Here is a 19,784-nt window from a genome sequence, read left to right on the forward strand (position 1 = left end):
TTACAATCCAAAGTAACTACTCATACTTCTACCCATAGCTGTCTATTTTCCTTTTTTAAATTTATACTTATTTATTTATTTGCATTTCCTGCTCCCAGTCCCCTCCCACTCTCCTTCCCGGCCTCCCGCTCAGTTATTTATTTTTCTATTAAATAAAAACGAGATAAGGAGCTGGAGAGACAGCTCAGTGGTTAAGAGCACTGACTGCTCTTTCAGAGGTCCTGAGTTCAATTCCCAGCAACCACATGGTGGCTCACAACCATCTGTAATGGGATCTGATGCCCTCTTCTGGATGCAAAGAGAGCACTCATATAACTAAATAAATCTTTAAAAAGAAAATAATGAGATAAAGGCTGAAGAGACTGCTCAGCCGTTAAGAGCACTAGCTGCTCTTGCACAGGACCCAAGTTCAGTTTCCAGCACACACTGGTGGGTGATAATCATCTAAAACTCTAACTCCTGGGGTCTAATGCCCTCTTTTGGCCTCCATGGGGTGCTACACACACGGCACACTTACAAACATGGACAAAACTCTCAGAGACAAGACAACAATCTTTTCATAAAACTTAATGAAATTTTTGAAAAAAGTAAATGATATGACCCATAGACTGTTGGGACTTTTGGAGGGGGATGGGGTCTTTGAGAGAGCATCTATGTATCCAAGGCTAGACTCAAACTTACAACTCTCCAGCCTCCACCTCCAGAGTGCTAGAATTACAGGCAAGTAGAGTCACATCTGGCCTGACTCTTCAGTTCTTCAGTGATGCTGATTTGTGGCTGAAGCCACACATGCTGAATATTCGCATCTTTACATATTATTCAGCAGTAAAACATGCTCTATACTGTGGCAAAGCAGCAGCCACAGTACAGGTATGAACAAGGCCCTTTCACCTGCTATGGTCAGAGGAATGTCAACAACCAGCCTGGCCGCACACAGGACGACAAGCACTGACCACAAAGGCTTCAAGAGAAGCGTGTTACTCATTCCAAGTACTGTGAGACAGAACAGGGCGCTTTCCACATAGCAGTATGAGATGAGTATGAGATGAAACACATGAGTACAGCGCTCGCTCACTCTCGCTCTCTCTCTCTCTCTCTCTCTCTCTCTCTGTCTCTCTCTCTCTCTCTCTCACACACACACACACACACACACACACACAAGGGGGTGGGGAGGAGATGGGACAGTGCAGTATCTTCCAAAGAGGTTGTAGCCAAAACTCAGACAAGGGCATCTCAGTGCCTGTGCCACAGACAGCAGCTCAGAAAGACATCTCACTAGCCTGAGACCATAGAGCTGGCCAGGCATAGGTTAGATGTGAACCCAATGTTCTCTTATAACAGCAACTTTCTAAAACAAAACAAAAAGCTGAGCTTACACTACTTCTCACAAATCAGAACTTTCTGGGAGAAGCCAGAGCTCCCTGAAGAGAACCTAACTTTACAAATTGCCCTGGGCAATTCTCATGAGACCTTTGGCTTTAAAAGCAACAAAACAAACAAACAAATCTATACAACAACTTCCCAGTTACATACACACACATACCCCAGCCACAGCTCTGCTGAGCCACCTCCCTTCACCTCTGCTCACCCCTGCTACAGCGTCCACTTAGCACCTCTGCTCACCCCTGCTACCAGTGTCCACTTAGCACCTCTGGCTTCTGGTGGCAGCCTTCTGTCTACTTTGTTTAAAAATGCACTGCCAGCATCCTAAGACCACCAGCCACAAATGAAGTCTGCTACTTCAGGCCCACATAAATTTAAGACTGGGCTCATCCTGAGCTAATCATCTTGGGGTTCTGGGGTCTTCACGCAGCTGGCCAACATCCCAAAGAAGACTGAAAGATGGAGCCCCAGAGCCAGCAGGCAGCAGCAAGCAAGCACAAGCACTAAGCACACAAGCAGAGGATGTCTAGAGCCACCTCACCCACCAGGCAGAAGTTGATATTAAGCACTGAAAATTAAAGATTTCAAATTCAGTGAGTTCCCTGGGGTGTGGCCAGCATCCCGGGAACTTATGATTATTTACAGCTCAGTGCAGAGCCACTGAGGCTCACAGGACATTCGTGAGTCACCCTAGCCATGGTGCTCTAGCCTTCACTTTATCCCATCTTCTGATGGGAGACACGGAGGTCAGAAAAGTTTCCCCCTAAGCCAATTATAGTGGCTCATGTCATAAATCCCAGTCTGGAGAGCCTAAGGCAGGAGGACGTCTGTGAATTCAAGGCCTACTGAAGGAGAAACATTGACGCAGAGAGCTGCCCTGGCGACTCTTTAATACTAGTAAAGCACACTGCTGTGTCACATGAGTGAGGATAGAGAGTTTGTTGGAAAGGGTAGGGGAAGTTCTTCCTGAAGATGAAGCAGAGCTCACCCTACGGAGCACCTTCAGAAAACAGACCTGTATCAAGGCTCATGATGAGCTCACAGCAGATGCAGTAAAGGCACAGGAATCCTTGTGAGAGAAGGGAGAACTCCAGTCAGTAGGGTCTTGTTACATAAGCCAAGCTGGCCTCCAGGCTGCAGCATCCTCTAGCTTCAGCCTGCTAAACCTTGGGATTAACATGCACCACATGCCAGGCTCCTTTCTTTTCAAATCCTAAAGAAAAGCCACTAAAATAAATGAACTTAGGAACTGGAGATAGGCCACAAAGCTATAACAGCTACCTAGTATGTGGCAGATTTTCATGCCAGTGGTGGGAGGTGAATTCAGAAATGAGCAAACAACTGGAAACTGAAATGTAAAGATTCATGGGAGGGGGTGGGGCCATGGTTCTTCAGGACACAGGATTAGTTCCCAGCACCCACATCGAGGGCTCCCAAACACTTGTAACTCTAGCTCCAAAGGGAGCCAACACCCTCCTCCGGCACGCACACTTATGTTAAACCACATACGTGTAAGTGATTGCTTTAAATGTTTATGAGAGCTGAGAATCAGTCAGGAGAGAGCATGCCTTCCACTCACAGTCCTGGATTTGAGCCCCAGCACCTCACATACAAGAAGACATGGTACAGGCCTGTGATCACAGCTCTCAGGAAGTGGAGGCAGGAGGCAATCAAGAGGCCAGGCTAGTATACATGAGACCATAAGTACAAAGTACTTAGAAAAACAAGTTATGTACAACAAGGGGAAACTAAATGAAACCACCTTGGGTGGACATGACAACACTTCCCAGAGTAACCTGGAGCCAACACAATTCCCTTCAAAGAGCATGAGTTCTGTGGGTACTAGAGAAGGTCTGAGCTGCCGGACCACAATCTAACAGGCCAGTTGGCTTTACTATGTTGGCTTTGAGGGCCGGAACGTGTCTGGGTCAGCAGGGTTTGCTAAGGACTCCCCAGCCTTGCATGTGAACCTTTAGTCAACAGCCCGGTGTGTACAGAGGAGCGTGTGGCTGAGCAAGGCAGCAAAGCCTGGCAGAAGATCAAGCCCAGCATCAAATAGAAGCATCCAGAACTCAGCATCAAGGAAGAAGGAAGCAAGCCCAGCATGCGAGAGACCAGACACTCCACAGGCAGACAGCCCTACCATGGCCTGCCACCCTCTCAGCCTACAGAGCAGAGGCTTCTGACTGAGGGTGCTGAAGCCTGAGACATTCCCACAGCACTCACAGGAGAAGGGAAGTTAACCGAGAGACCAGCTCTCCAAGAAGCAGGTAAGCTAGGAACCAGATCAGCTTCCTTTAACAGGGAAACAAAAGATCACCAGGAACTAAGAGTTGGCAGCCAGATTGCTACAGGGAGTTTAAGTCTTCACAAACATTTCAAGTCTCTTGACTCAGTAACTGTCAGTTCAGAGAAAGGGAAAGAAAAGAACAAAAATTCTTCTGACAAAGTTTTGCACCACTGCCCTGAGGGAAGTTTTAATCACTTTTTAAATAAAATTTGGAAACCATTGCTATACAAAATCCTTTTGTGTGTGTGTTTGTCTAGTTTTGCTTTTGAGATAGTCTCATGTAGCCCAGGCTGGCCCCAAGCTCGCTATGTAGTCAAGGATGACCCGGAACTTCTTACCCTTCAGCTTCTACCCCGACTGTGGGGATGACAATCACAGGCTACCATGCTGGGTTTTACACGGTGCTGGTAATGATTGAACCCACTGATTCTACTCTCTGAACCATCATCTCTCCAGTCCTAATTTTAAACTGTTTAAAGAAAAAAAATCTACTGCTTTAGAAAATAAAAAAAAATGTCTGTCCTCAGTAATAGTCTTAGTTAACTACAATCAAAAAGGCTTGGTTCTAACAGCTGTTGAGTTGTCAAGCAGTGCAAGGTGGCAATCCTGGAGGCAACGCCTGCCTGTGACTGGGAGCTGCCTGCACGGCTCCTGGGTGCATCTGCACTGTACCAACACTCCTGCTCATTAGGCTATGTCTAGCCACAAAGAGAAGGAAGGTAACTTATTCACCATTTGTATAAAAATGCCTGTGCTGGCCCTTGAGGCCTTCTGGTTAGACAACAGAGTACTGGCCTTATTAGAAAGCTTGAAGCGGGGCTGGTGAGGTGGCTCAGTGGTTAAGAGCGCCGACTGCTCTTCCAAAGGTCCCGAGTTCAAATCCCAGCAACCACGTGTTGGCTCACTACCATCCGTAACGAAATCTGATGCCCTCTTCTGGAGTGTCTGAGGACAGCTACAGTGGACTTATATATAAAGGATGGATCACCACGCCAATGCTTCCACAACAATGCAGATGCTTCAGCAACTGCTGCTTCTCCAGATGTCTTCAGCGCTAAAGTACCTCAGTGCCACCCTACAAGCACAACTATGCGAAATCAAACTCACAGCAGCACACCTGCAGGAGAGACAAGCCAGGCACAACAGAATTAAGTCCATTTCCATCTCTGGAAGCCGAATGTCACTGCTGGATGAAACCCCATCCCTGTAACCTCACAAACATTTTTATCATGATTAAGCTTTGGCATCAAAGAAAACAGGTCTTTTCTTTTTTTCTTGAATTTGCTCATTCAGGTGTAGAATCTGAAACTCTGGACCCCACGCCAGCTGAGGCTGGCAGTGTTCCATGGCCTTCTGGACCCCATGCCAGCTGAGGCGGGCAGTGTTTCGTGGCCTTCTGTCTGCCAAGGAGCACAAACAATTAGAAGAGCACCCTTGGAGCCCAGCAGCCTTAGCTGTGTCCAGCTGGGTGTCAGATGACCAGCAGGGGACATAGATTTCCAGAGCAGAGAGAAGGCCTTGGGTACCACCTCCTGCTAGACCTGGACCTCTGCAGCATCTCCAAATGGGAGGCAGTGACCTTCAAGAACATCTCTCGGCACTCTCTCGAGGCCTCCTTAGAGCTGAAAGACTGGTGATGGCTCCTATGTTAGTCTTGTGAGTCACACTCAAAGCCAGCAAGTAGAGGCCCAAGGTTTAAAGTTCTTTGTCAGAGTGCATGTTCTGGACAGAGGTCATTCAGCTATGTAAGCGCTCCTCCTCCTCAGAGGCAGCAGGTAAGCAAAACGCAGCACCGCCCCATTCAGTATGGTGCCGCCTCTTAGATGGTTCTAGAAGCCGGTCTATGCCCCACTGCCCAGGTTCTGTGTGACAATTCTCATCTCTTCCTGAATCTGTATCAGTGACTTCATCCATCCATCGATGGAATCCTGGGATTCTGCTCTCAAGTTCCCTGTTAGAGCCTTCTGGATAGTGTGGCCCTGTCACTACCACACCCAGGTGCTGTCCCAGCTCTCATCTTTCTAATGAGGAAAGCAGAACTTGGAAATGTCTGGCCCCTGAGAATGTCCAACTAGGTGACCTTGGCACTCGGTGCTCCCAAACAGACAGAATTCCAAAGCATGTGCCCTTGAAGTCAGGCCACAAAAAAACCCACCCTCTTCCACCCCTGCTGCTCCCATAACCTGGTAGAACTAGAACAGAGAAAAACGATGCTGTCAATGCTTCCTCAGCTCCTGGAGACACCATGTTCCACAAGTGACAAAGTCCCACGTGCTGTCCCCACAATAGGCAGTATCTTATAAGAAGCAAAGATCACCGCTCTTTTATTTCACCTAGGGACAATACTGCTGTTTGCTGCAGGCCCAAAGCTCTGGAGTCAATATGACAAACATGGCTACCAATGTAAAATGCCACTAGAGTGTAGGTGTGACCAAGGAGGGTAAGGTGTCCTTCAATGCCTGAGACAACTAACACAAAGCCCTCCCACACGAACGCCCCAGGTCCTGAGCAGTCACATGGGAAGCCACGTCTGACTCTGAGTCCTGGCCTAGGCAGAATTCAGACAGAAGACGTCCTTGCAGTTTTTATGGAACTTGAACTTTCTAGGAACTCGACTACTCTGTCAGTCTAGAAAAAACTACACTTTGCTTCATTGGAAACGGCACAAAGAACTCAGCATTCTGGAATATTCCACTGCCAGTTGGTGATGCCTGCAACCACTGTCTCCAGGCTGCATCTCTGTTCCACTGTAACTGTGCACTCAAGCACATGCTCTTCCATACACTGCGGTCCTTTCATGTCTCCCCATTAACTTAAAGCTCTATTTCCAAACATTATGTTTGGGGACAAAGGGGCATTTCAAAAGAGAGCCTGCACAGACACTGTGTGCACAAGTATGTAGGGGGCTGGGGGGTGAGCTGTGCAGCCCACGCCAGTCATGAGAGAACCCTGCCTCTGCTGAGAGGCTAGGACACCGAGGGAGAGCAGAGTGAATCTGGGGTCGTCAGGAACTGTCTCTTCAAGAGAGGACAGGCAGTTACTTGGTACTCTTGACCACCCCAAAACCATCCAAAGTAACCCCTCCTTTCTCTTCCCACACAACCCACCCTTTTAAATCCACAAAAGCACCGACTGTTGCTCTAGTTACCAGCACACATGGGCAGGGTGGCACCCACCAACCACCCACACCACTGCAAAGCCACTGGTGTCCCTTTAGGCTGCTGAGGCTGGCGTCACTACCCTACTGTTCTGCTCTTCCCAAATCTAACAGGCAAGAGGAGGCCTTGGAGCACAGAGATGATGCTAAGGCCACTACTGTGAGCGGACTTCCTCCTAGACACCTTGGGAAAGAATTAGAACATCAAGAACACTGGGTGGGTGCTGCCACCCACAAGGTCGCATGTCACACTGCCTATGGAGCCAGTGTGAGAAGGACCCCTTCTGAGACACCTTTCCATCCCACTGAGCCAGGCATGGAACCTTCCAAGCCAGCAGAGTACAAACTATGCAAAGCTCTCTTGGAGGCCACAAACCTATTTAAAAATTAGGCACAAGGCAAGTCTCAGACTAAACGGAAAGTTTGCTATGATCAAGTAAAAATTATAAATACTACCCCCGCAGAAAACATAGGCAATAACCAGCCAGAGATAGAAAGAGAAAAGAAGCAACATACATGGGCCAAGTTCATGGCCAGGTGCAAGGAAAGATGAGTCCAGCTGCTTAAGCCAAGAAACAAAGTTGGAGCGACTCAGGCCGTTCCAGCAGAGCCTGTGTTTGGTTTCGGTCTAAGTGAAACCAGCCCCATGGAAGCACCAGGGCAGATATCCGGGGCGAGGGCAGATCAGTAACAGCGGCGCCTGGGCTGGCACGGAGCGCTTTCCCAGGGTGGCCTGCAGAGCCTCGGTCTTCTGGACTTACCATCGCACTTTGTTGCAGGTCTGGGTGGCGCCAAGTGGGGAACCTGCCACCATGGGGACCTGGATGGGACTGTGCTGTTTATTGGTGACCAGGTCTAGCTTCTCTTCCAGAGATTTGCAAGTGGCCTCGAGAGCTTGCAGCTTGGCCTCAATGCTATCCAACCGCAAACATATCGTCTGGTTAATAGAGTACAGGAAAGACTGGAAATGAAAACAGAAAAGCTTCAGAGAGGGTGTCTTCCACTGTGAGCAGCAAGTCCTTAGGACCCTAGCTGGCTCCTAAGTCTACCCAGTGTATTTAGCTGAGTGAGCCCTGGGCCAAGCCAACATATTCAGTGAGAAGTGCAGCCCTCTGTGTCTAATAAGCCCTTGCAATCTCACCTTTACTGAAGCCGTGGAGTAACAAGCTTGTCACTATGCTCATCCAGATATTTATACAGTAAAGCTACAAAATCTTTCTAATGCTGACAGATAAGACTACGCTCCGAACCCTGAAAACCAAAAGAAGATGGCTGGACACGGCTATTCCTCACTGAAATCTGTCAAGGACCCCTTCCAGGGACCTTCTAAATATCAAGAGTGCCACCTAGTGGCCCACAAGAGGAGCAGTTTCCAACTAGTAAGCTGGAAGTCAGCAGCAGGCCATGTGCACGGTAAGCTCAACACAGAGCAGATGGGATGGCTTTGCTCCCCCAAGGACCAGTCCTGTCACAAGCTACCATGTACATGGCAGCGCACACAGGAACTCTACTGTGAAGAGAGCCCTCCCAGGCAGCATTCTGGGTGCCGGTGGGAACAGGAAATCATTCAGCTGCGTACAGCCAGCAGCCACTGAAGAAAACACAATGAGGATTCGGCTGGAAGAGAAATGCAGCCTCGGGCACCTCAGAAAGAAGGTGCTAGCCTATGCGAGCAAAGGGTCAGGCTGGTGCTGGACCTCAGAGCACGGGCAGGCAGAACAGCGTGCCCCTCTGCACCCAGTCCAAGTTAGTGGGAGCCATCTCTGCTCTAGCTTGAAAGGGAATCACAGAGCAGAATCACAATCATAACAGCCACAGAGGCAGATACCACAGCAACAACAACCGGGTGCGGCAAAGCATGAATGCATGGGTCAGAGCACTCTGAGCAGCCAGACACGGCCCGGAAGAACCCTGAGCTGGCTCTATTTCTCTGCTATGCACAGCAGTTAGGAGCAGCCATGGAAAGAGCTGCATGCCCAAAGTCCTCACATCTACCCCGACTGAGCACATCCTCTGCCAGACCCAGCACAAGTTAGAGAAGATTCTTCTTCAGTGCTGCGGGCCTCACTCCTACACTTCCCGTAATTAACCAGCACCCGGACCCCTGGTTTAAAGGCCTCTCTCCACAGAAAGACTAGGAAGAAAAAGGTGAAGGAGAAGACCTGACGCTCCCCGCTGACCATGCTCTCTAGGGGCAAGGCTGTGCCTGCGAGGGAACAAACAGCAGCGCTCAGCTCATCCCCAGTGTCCACTCGGCTATCAACGGAGCAGCGTCGGCAGTGCAGGCAGACACCATGACAACTACATGGTGGCCAACTGAGAGAGGAAGATCCCTGTTACAGACTAACTAACATCTCAAGCAAACCCATAGAGGAGGAGAGAGACGGCATTCTTCTTCCTGACACTGCTCCACAGGTCAGGTGCCCACAAACAGCCCTGACCTGTCTGGTGAGAATTACTTTGGCAATTTGGCATGTGAATGTCTTCCAATCCCGTGATAGCACACGGCTGCATGCGACAGCACACGTGGACAGTGTCTCCAGCAGACCCCAGGCAGCAGCTTTCCTCCATGGTCTGTTTCTCTGTGTGCTCTAGGCTACAGTTAAGGTCATGGGTTACTTTGAGATCTGATGCTGTCAAGGTGGATTTCACTCAATATTTTTTTGAGATAGCTTCTTTCTACGTAGCCCTGGCTGTTCCAGAACTCAATATGTACACCAGGCTGGCCACAAACTCAGAGATCTGCCTGCCTCTGCCTCTCAAGTGCCAGGGTTAAAGGTGCGTGGTGCCCCTTCTGGCCTGAGTAGATTCTGAATTCCCAGCTTCAGCTGGCACTACCTTCTTGTCACCAGAGTGAACTGAGCATCTTAAGAAGTCACAGTTGACACAGAGAAGCCTGTGACGAGGACTGGTGTCATCTGAGTCACTCTTATAAACTTCTCTCCTATAATAATATTCACCTCGTGTTCTGCAGACAAGCAGATCTGGAAGCAATGCACCGACCACCTAAGGAGCCTCCAGCCGCAGCCAGCAAAGCTCAGGACTTGGGGGTGGCCCAGTGACCTCAGCCCTCCTCCCACCTGAGGCAGGCTTCCGCACGCACAGGAAGACTCTTCGCTGGTCCTCTCCCAAGTCCAGTGTTTCCTCCTGTCTTTTGCCGGAAGGACCTGGCCTGTGCTTTCTGCAGCATTTCAGTGGCATCTCCATACTACAGGGCCAGGCCCTTCCTGTGGCCTCATCTGGAAAAAGGCTCTTTGCACATGTATTTAAATAAATGACCCATCTGGGCCTGAGTGAGGGTAGGCCTCAGGCATGGACTCGAGTGATAAGGCTGGGACCAATAGGTCACAGCAGAGAAGGCAGGGAGAGCCTCCCTAGAATCCCAGAAGGTGTGGCCCTGCCACTGTAGAGCTGCAAGAGGGCTGGTTCTGCTATTCTAAGCCCAGGTTGATGGTAGAAAGTTACACAGTGCACACAGGAGCCACACGGTACCTTTATAGAGGTTACACAGTGCACACAGGAGCCACATGGTACCTTTATAGAGGGGTCCTGGCAATTGATCTCTAGTCGCTGGCGCTTCAAGGCAGGTTCATCATCATCTGTCACGACATGATTCTCCAAAACAACTGAAAAGCAACCACAGAGACAGAAGCTGGAGTGAGCATGCTGAGTTCCTTGGGGCTCTGTGACTCTACAGCTGAACACAGTGCCGGCACCTTGAGGCTGATGAAAACGGCACAGCCATTTCTTTGTTAAAATCCTCAGCCAGGCAGAAATCAGGCCCTCCCTCATCCATCCCCACCAAAATCAGACCACCCAATCGATACTCTCCGGAGCCTGGTGGGCAAGCCACACTGAGGCGTCACCTGTGACTTCTTCCCCACTTTGTTTAGTGTATCTGCGGCTTCGTCACTGTAAAATCAAAAGCACCCTCACCTGGCCTGGCCTGAAGGTCCTGGGCCCACTCCCTACATGGGACTGAGAGCATGTACATACTGACAGCCACAACCCTCTCTGCATGTCATATGCCCCAATCTAGCACAGCCAACACGCTGACTTACACGGAAGCTGAACTGCTCAAGAGCCGCCCACAAACAGTTCCTGCTGACCTTTAAGGCCTGCTTTCAGATAAGCAAGATAACCCCAACTCCAACCTCTACAGTACCATCCCAACGTATTAAAGTGACGATCACAGAGCCAAAGAGCAGTTACACCTTACCTCTGCACACTGCACCTCTATAGCGACTGCACGGACTAGTCCTGTTCTCATACAGGAGCAATCATTTCCCTAAAGCTTACTTTTATTTATTTATTTATATATACATATATATATATATATATATATATATATTTGTGTGTGTGTGTGTGTGTGTGTGTGAATGTATGCAATTTGTGTGGGATGCCCTCAAAAGCCAGAAGGAGTTATAGGTGGTTGGAAGCTGTCCAATGTGGGAAGAAGCCCAGGTCCTCTGGGAAAGAGAAAGCACTCCTAACCACTGAGCCACTGCTCTGGCCTGATATAGCCACCTTCCCAGAATTCTGTGCTCAGCATTTTGACTGACTTTATGCCATGAATATTTTCATGTCACTAGTTCAGTTTTTCTCACTGATTGCCTGTGCATGTCTCCAGCCTCTGTGTGCTCACTCGCAATAGAAAAGACTAGACTACTACCTACAGCTCTGTGTCAGCCTTGTCTCCTCCCTGGGCAACGCACAGCAGCCATCTAGAGCAATGGCCAGAACTCTTTTTTTGCAGAAATAAATATGTGTGGACACATGCTTGTGTGTGTGTGTGTACACAAGCACACATGCAGGCAGCCCTGCTACCATCCTATGATTTAAATTTTCACACAGGGCTGGCATCACTGTTGTGTCTGCTTTACTGGGGAATGAAGTCCAGCAGAGTGGCTTTGATACTGAAAAGACAGGGAGAGCAACAGTGCATCTCCTGTCTCACGGCTGTACCTGGGTGATCAGGACTCAGGTCTTCCACTGCAATCTGAACCACATCCGCCAGGTCCTGCTCTGACATCATCCAGAGCACGAGAAAGGGGCACACTGATAAGCAAGAGTCCAGAAGTCACAGGGTATGGGGTTTCTGTCACCTGCAAAACAAATGTCAAGAACCAGAAGGGATGATTAGTACCCCAGTGTGGGACAGCTTATAGCTCTGTGCACCGAAAGGGTCTAAAGGTCTGCAGACGCTTCACTGTAGGGCTTTACTTGGTTTTCAAGCACGCAGAGATAACTAACTCGTGGCTTTCCCCCCTAAATAGTGGAATGAGAGCCTCACTTCCCCATTCCTCACTCCACCTCCAACACATGGCTAGAAGCAGGTCTGGGACCTGCAGGCTAAGTCTAGCATCTCCAGGCCCCCGCTGCCTATGAAAACACTCTGCTATGCACCACCTTCTCCTCAAGGCCGAGGCCGCTCAGTGATGAGCACATCCCAGAGACCAGCATAGCTGCGTGGCCCTCCGGACACCCTGCCCTCAAGAAACACCCCTGTCAGATCGGTCTGTGACTTCCCTCCAGCTCCTGTGACATTCTGATTAAGCCACCAAACACCTTATGCTCCAACATGAAAGTGAGGTCCAGTCCATCAACACAGATCTAAATAAACGGTTAAAAATGAACAGTTACAGAAAGACCAAGTTAGAAAACCTCGAGTAAACAAATAGAACAGGTAGAACCTTAACAAGACCAACAGGAAAGCGAATGAACGGAAGGAAGTAAAAAGGACTGAGGGGAATGTTCCAAAACGCCACCGAGAAGACAGGCGAGGAAAGGCCAACAGTTAGCCAGCGCTGGGAGACACGAGAGCAAGTGTGGCAAGGAAATGACCTCAGGGCCGCACCCAAGCACCTCCTGAAGCACAGCTGAAGCACAGCTCAGCAGTAACAGCACAGGGCCCCAGGTTCCGAGGCCAGGAAAGTGACTCCTGAAAGGGGAAGTGGAGCTCCGTGTGCTGGAACCATTTATTGAAGGGTATGCAGATACGCAGAGGGAAAGATTTCTCCCTTACACATCCACGCAAGGGAGCAGATGGCTTACAACAAAGAGAATTCAATCAAACCAGACAAAGAAAGAGTGAATTAAAATATCTAAGATGCTATGAGAGGGCTGGAGGGATGAAGGACTGCAGAGACATCCCACACCCACATGGCAGCTCACAACCATCTTTAACTTCAGTTCCAGGGGATCTGACGCCCACTTCTGACCTCTTGCGGCACTACATTATACAGAATGGACAGGCTTACATGCAGACAAAACACTCATACACACAATAAAATAAAATGAGACTATGAGAAAGAAGTATGAGCCAGCAATTTTATATCTAAACAAAAATCACTATCAAGTCTAAAGACAGCACTCTGATCCATATATAGTGTCTAGGAATAGCACCCTCATACACAAATGTGTGGTAAAGAATCTGCAAAAATAAAACAACTTCAGAAAATGAGAATGAGTAGAAGAGACCAAGTCAGCTGAGGGTACTGGACACTCAGGAGAGCGGCAGAGGGAGGAGCCCACCGCTGCTCTGACAATAGATACAATGTAACTTTTTCAAATGGGGAGAACTCCCTATAAAATAAATTCTAACCATCTTCAGTAACTGCTGCAAGGGCCACTGGGAGTCCCTGCTAAGTAGCTGCATATGTCTTGTTCTGCTCTCAGGACACCTGGCACTCCAATCCTGCTGAATACTCCTGAGAGGTGCAGAAGCTGACATCATGGTCTAAGAGTGACCAAGTATAGATCTGGGCACCACAATCTGACAGGAAGGGCAAACGCAGGTGTGGGCATGTGCTGATATACTCTGCCCCATCCACTGAAGGAAGAGCAGCAGTAGGCCCTGTAGCAGGCTATGTCCTTAGAGCCTGGCTGCGGTGATCAACAGCCAGATTCCTTGAAAAAGGGTAATTCCATATTCCAAACAAGAAACACAGACGCTAAGCCCAGACTTGTTGGACCACATATAAGGACACTATGAAATCACTGAGTTCCCATCTGAAGGAGGCAGTCATCACACTTCAAGTAAGGGTCCCACAAACATGGCTAGGCTCAACAATGACAGGACACACAGACCGATGTGAAGGCCCTACTTTGGGCAAACATGAAAATGCTGACATCAGCCAGTCTAACGGCTGCAGTGAGGTGAAGAACCACTGGAGACTCGGCTTTTCTCCTTACCAGCTCTGTGGAGAAAGAGGGCACCAGGGTCTCTCACCTTGCAAAAAATCAAACAGGCCATGAATGAATGAATGAATGAATGAAGTGTTGTACTGCACCCCAGATGACACATCTTATCAACACAGTAACAGGAGAGATGGTGGGAGGTCTGTAGAAATTAAAAGTAGATTTTAAAATTGACAAAACCAAGGAAAGGGCAAAACCAAACAACAATTAGAAATTCAAGTCTGGGTCGCGTGATGGAAATATGTGTGTGAATGAGTGGCAGAAAGGCAGCCCATGAGTGTAGGTCACCACACCTTATACACCTTACACACCTTTGGCTTGCATTGTATTTAATCAAAGGGGTTCTTTAAGAAAAAATTCAAACTGGAAAAAATACTTGCTATACCTAAGCCAATTCTTTTTTTCTTTTCACAGCAGTAGGAAAGACCAGTAAACCTGTGACACTAAGCCTAAAAAAAAAAAAAAAAAAAAAATCAGTCACAAGGAAAGGCCAAAGCATGGGCAGGTGCTCCACCTGCTGGATAACTGACGACATTGATACCTGACACGCCACGGGGCCCCAGTGACTTGCAGGGTCCTTGGGATGACTCTGGGAGTCCTCCCTGGACACAGGGACCTGCCAGCATATGCATGTATTGTACAAAGACTCACTCAAAAGAGCAGTGTAACGGACCTCCGGGCCGGCGGGGTCGTTAGCAGCAGCAGAAAGCTGGGCAGTGGGCTGTCACACAGATGCAGCACCCCAGGCACCCCCAGGCCTCTGTGCCCGCCCCTTTCCAAGGTCTCTGAGGAGGAACTTGAAAGACAGAGCAGCCACAGCTGAAAGATAACATACCTAGTACCAGAAACTCAGTCTTCTTTTTTTTTTTTTAAAGATTTATTTATTATTATATCTAACTACACTGTAGCTGTCTTCAACAAGATGCACCAGAAGAGGGCGTCAGATCTAATTATGGATGTTGTGAGCCACCACGTGGTTGCTGGGATTTGAACTCAGGACCTTCGGAAGAGCAGTCGATGCTCTTAACCACTGAGCCATCTCTCCAGCCCGAAACTCAATCTTCTTGCTTCCAAATAAAGAAGCAAAGAGTAAACTTCAGCTCTGAGCCGAGGCAGCGGCCTTCACCTTACTAAAGCCACCCAACCAGATTCAGGACTAGACTAAAAGTAGTCCAGGCTCTAGCAAATCCAAAGAACTGAAAATACACTACAGACCGTTTTCTAGGAAAATGCAGACAGACAAGTCTTTGCCCTTTTCAAGGCTGCAAAGATACTAGAATCACCAGCATGCCTGCCTCAGTACCTCAGGACAAATGCCACCAGACAGAGACTCACCATCCCAGCTTCATCTGCAGCAGGTGCAGCTCCAAGACCTGTCCAACCCACAGCCCACAAGCCACATTCACCCTAGGGGAGTAAGAAGTGCTCACTTCAAAAAGCAAGCTTTGCTTTGATTGCATGGCTTTTATACATGAACCTCATAGATAACAGTCTACATCTGTCACAATGTCAAAAGCCTGGACACTCCTACAAGTCTACCCAAGTGCAGGAGCCTCTGGGGACTCTCCTCCAGAGGGAACTGGCCTGCAGCCTGGGCCTTCTCCATCTGAAAGTGAAGATGTAGAGGAAGAGACCAGTTCCTCACACGTGTGCATCTAGCCCTGTATCCAGGCCACCTGCTACAGACAGCCTTGTCAAAAAGAACATTTAACAACTGCCTGGTCTACACCCGCTTACTCTGGCTCTGTGGCCGGAACCCAGAGATTCCATGAGCTGTGCCTGCCTCTCCTAAGGGGCCAGTGGAAGAGGCTTTTAAATGCCCAACCCCGGCACCTTCCTGCTTCCTAAAAGCTCTGCAAATGGCTTAGGAAAACACTCTGGACTGGCTATAAAACCCTGAACTCTGACCTCCTCCAAACAAGGACACCACTGCCCTCCTTCCTCGCTGTTTATCCAAATGCTCCTGTTGCCAGGATAAAAACATTTAAAATTCTGCTAACAGTGAAGGTTTCAATAGAAAAAAAACTAGGGCAAGCGGCCCAAGAAAACTGGAACAGAGAGACATGCACGCAGTTGCCATTTTGGCAAATTAGCTTTGCCATTTCTCAGAAGGCCTGGGGAGAATCCAGTCCTAATGTAATAAAACAGCTGGACTAAGACTAATGTTCAATAAAGACTCCGACTGCAATTACCATTTAGAGTGCTGAAGCTTCCAGGGTGCACGTGGAAAAAGCGCAGTCCACTAAAGTCACAACGCAAGCACTCAGCAGGGGTACAGCAAGGTGAGGGGTGGCCCCACCACGTGTTAACATGAAAGAATGATTTAATCATGCTACCCCAATACACCACAGAAAGGCACACCAGTGGGAAGTCCCAGGTCAGTGTGTAGGAACTGCACGTGTCTTCCTGTACCTGGCACGGCAGTACCCGGGGTTGGGGTAGAACACCTCCCTCGGGGAGGCAGAGGCCCCAGGATCTGAGTGGCGTGCCTCTGCGTGACTTACTTATTAGTTACTGGTTGCTTAGCGTCTCTAGGTCAGGGTAGTTCCATGCAGAGTTAGCACGGGCATCAAATCCCAACAGCACCTCAAACATTTTCCCCCAGCACTGGATGTCGAACCTATTCGAGGCTTAAGCCTCAGTCTAATTATCTAGTGAGGCCCTCTTTAACCCATCTCACCACAGACCCCGCCCCACCCTCTGCCCCTCCCTGCACCTTGACTGAACTCCTCAGAACCCCTGGACTAGTGTGTCAGTCACACTACCTCCACTGGCCCTTGCCAGGGCCCCACAGACGGCCTTGCTTTCCTGCCCCGCCCCCAGGCCTCCCTCCAGGGTGCCAAGTGTTCCAGGGCACTCAGTGCTCCCTCCATTTGCTCCCTCCTTGCTGTTCCTGAGCCCCCTGAGTGTCAGTCTTTCCTACCAGGCTGCTCCAGCTCTAGGGCCTTGGCTTCTCTCCAGCAAGGCTGGCCCTATACCACACACACTGTGCCTAGGCTTCCTGCAGGGCTATTCCCCAGGCCATTGTTCTTAGGTCTTTGCCTGCTCCCAACCAACTAGTTCCCTCCCTACAGGGAGCCAGGGCAAGGCCCAGTGCTCAATGGGCACTGAAGGCCTGGTGCTCAGCTTCATGTCACTCACACCCCTACCACACAGCACTCTCTCAGCACAGGTCCCTCCTTGGATATTAACCCAGGTACGGCTCCCCGTTGGCAGTAGCCCATGTTCCCCAGCTGCTTGGGCCAAAGCTTGGGCCTGGGAGGTTTATTCTCTCCTACAGATTCTGCCTCAGGCTCTGACTGCACCCAGGCATCACCTAACATCTGGATTCATGTGCAGTTTTCCAGGGTTCTCCGCCTTCTGCTCCAGAGCTCTCAACAGCAGCTCAAGAGCCACATCAGAGACAGACAAGATTTCTTGGGCTCATGCTGCAGTGGCTTGAAGAGTTTCTGTGTCCTCAGCAGGTGGACCAGCAGCATCCATCTTGGGCTCTCTTCCTTGCTCACTCACTGGACCTGTCTAGTCATCCCACCTCCACCCCCAGCCCTGTCTCTTCCAATCAGACAGCCCCTTCGCCCTTTCCCACGTGTTTTCTGTTCCCACACAGGTTCTTCAGTGACACTAAATCATGCCTGAAGGACACCAGCACCCACCTCCCTGGTCCCGGGTCCTGCTTTATGGATAAGCACTTTCCTCTGGCTTACTATACTTCATAAAGATCTGCTTTGCTAAGCATCTGCCTCCCAGGCACTGCTGAAAGCTGGAGCCTGTGAGCAACTGAACCGCCCTCTCGCAGGCATCCTGCAGCTGATATGGGGCCAATGTTCATGCCAGACACAGACACCAGTATGACATCAGCATTGCCACTGAGAACCCACCGGTAAGGTGAACCCATTTACCCTGGGCTGGCCAGTGCTGACAGTACACTGTGTGGAAAAGTCACACCGTGCCTCATTAGTACATACAATTATGCCAGTCCCCACAAAAATTAACATTATTACATTTCAATAAAAAACCAAAACCAGGCACGGTGGCACCACATGTGTAATCCCTGCCCTCGGGAAGCAGATGTCTGTGAATTCAAGTCCACTCTGGTCTACATGGCAAGTCCTAGGCAAGATAGGGCTGCATTATGAGATTCTATCTCAAACACACAAATTAATTACAAACCATAGACTACGTCTTCACAGCACCTGTGCCTGTGCTCTGGTCTCTGAGCCTGCACTGAATGCACTGAATAACTGCATAAACTCAGCTGCTCAGCTTGTGAGTGACAAACTGGCTGTCAATGCTGATTGCTCGGCGGCCTGTCAGTCAGCAATATGCCATGGTAACTAAATATTTAACTACAAATGTGTTTTCAAATATTTGCAGCATCCATGAGAAAAAACTGAAGTATTAATACGGGACCTTTGAACGCTGTACTGGGAGGCTGTGATGGAAGAGTGAGCTCGAGGCCTGCGGGGCTACAGAGTCATTCAGCTGAGCCTAGGCAGGGCCACTTAATAAAGCCTGTCCCGCTGGCAGGCCGGGCAGTGGTGATGCACACCTTTGATCCCATCAATCAAGAGGCAGAAGCTGGCAGATCTCTGAGTTTGGGGCCAGTCTGGTCTATAGAGTGAGTCCCAGAACAGCCAGAACTACAGAAAAACCCTGTCTCAAAAAAAATTAATTTAAAAAACAAAACATGGAGCTGGAGAGATGGCTGAGTTTATACTGGTTGTTCTTCCAGAGGTCCTGAGTCCAATTCCCATAATGTGACCTGATGCCCTCTTCTGGTAAGAAAGTATACATGCAGATAGAGCACTCATATACATTAAATAAATAAATATAAATAAATCTTTTAAAAATTAAAAAAAAAAGCTGTCTCAAATTAAAAAGTAAGCAGAGGCCTGTGGGTGTAGCTCATGGTGGAGCATGGGTTTGGTCACCAGCATAGGATGGGACGGGTGGGACACACAACACTATTTAGAGCATAAAGCTTCATTTTAGGGGTGAAGATTAAAAAGGGAAACACTCCAGAGCACCGGCTCTCATGACATGAAAAGCGATGAAGGCAGAAGAGAAAATGACTGAACAAAGGCTCACTGTGTTCCAGCACATTCCCCACTGGGATTGTCTCAGTCACGGCATGAACCACATCATACAGGATGTTGAGACAAATGGCTTCTTTCCCGTCAGCCTCGAGGACAGGCATCTCAGAGCTGTTTCTTACATCAAGCCTCTCCAGGAGCCTTCATGCCACATCTGGTTTGGTGGGGTTATTTCCACAGGAAGCAAGACAAGGCAGCCAGACACACAGCCCTGGGCTGGAATGACATGCCAGTCACCAGATGCCTGTCCAGCAGTGAGTCTAGTAAGCCCACTGCACATGCCCCCAGTGAGAGCCTAGCGTGTTCCTGACATGTCTGGAAAGGGCTGTGGAAAGCATCCATGGCTTGTCCGGCCTCACTTTATAGAAGATAAAAATATGCTTCACTGTTGGCAAAAGCTAAAAGGCCAGGAGCAGCCCTTAGTGAAACAAGTGAGGAACGGATTTACTCAGGACACAGTGTATGCAAAAGGTACTCTCAGAAACACTGCAGGAGTGGAAAGAATGTATTCTCGTCCCAAAAGTCCCACAGTGTCCCCAGTGCACTGCTCTGCTCTGGAGACTTAAAGATCCACCAGAGCTGGGATGCCAAGACCACAGTTTCGAAATAATAAGGATACAGACAAAGGCACTGGTAGACACTTTTGACTCCAACATTTGGG

At 49.1% G+C, this 19,784-nt stretch overlaps 1 protein-coding gene across 13 annotated transcripts in view; it reads right to left on the reverse strand.

Annotated features, from left to right (window-relative positions):
* Nucleotides 1-19,784, reverse strand: part of Banp (BTG3 associated nuclear protein) — a 74,012-nt gene that overhangs the window by 40,027 nt on the left and 14,201 nt on the right. For 11 of the 13 annotated variants that reach the window (XR_015048591.1, XM_029480533.2, XM_029480531.2 and 8 more), the window contains exons 2-4: nt 11,796-11,935; nt 10,365-10,456; nt 7,592-7,791 (exon numbers count right to left, since the gene is read on the reverse strand). Coding sequence is in view for 12 of the 13 variants with exons in the window: in XM_029480533.2 (XP_029336393.1) it covers nt 7,592-7,791; nt 10,365-10,456; nt 11,796-11,865 (362 nt within the window). In the remaining variant the exon portion in view is untranslated. Of the gene's footprint in view, nt 1-7,591; nt 7,792-10,364; nt 10,457-11,795; nt 11,936-14,061; nt 14,363-14,415; nt 14,480-19,784 lie in introns of those variants that run through there. The other 2 variants (XM_085843536.1, XM_085843537.1) reach the window with 2 other exon arrangements.

The sequence above is a fragment of the Mus caroli genome, unplaced genomic scaffold (assembly GCF_978045245.1).
Source record: "Mus caroli unplaced genomic scaffold, Mus_caroli_1 scaffold_10, whole genome shotgun sequence".
Taxonomy (NCBI): Eukaryota; Metazoa; Chordata; class Mammalia; order Rodentia; family Muridae; genus Mus; species Mus caroli.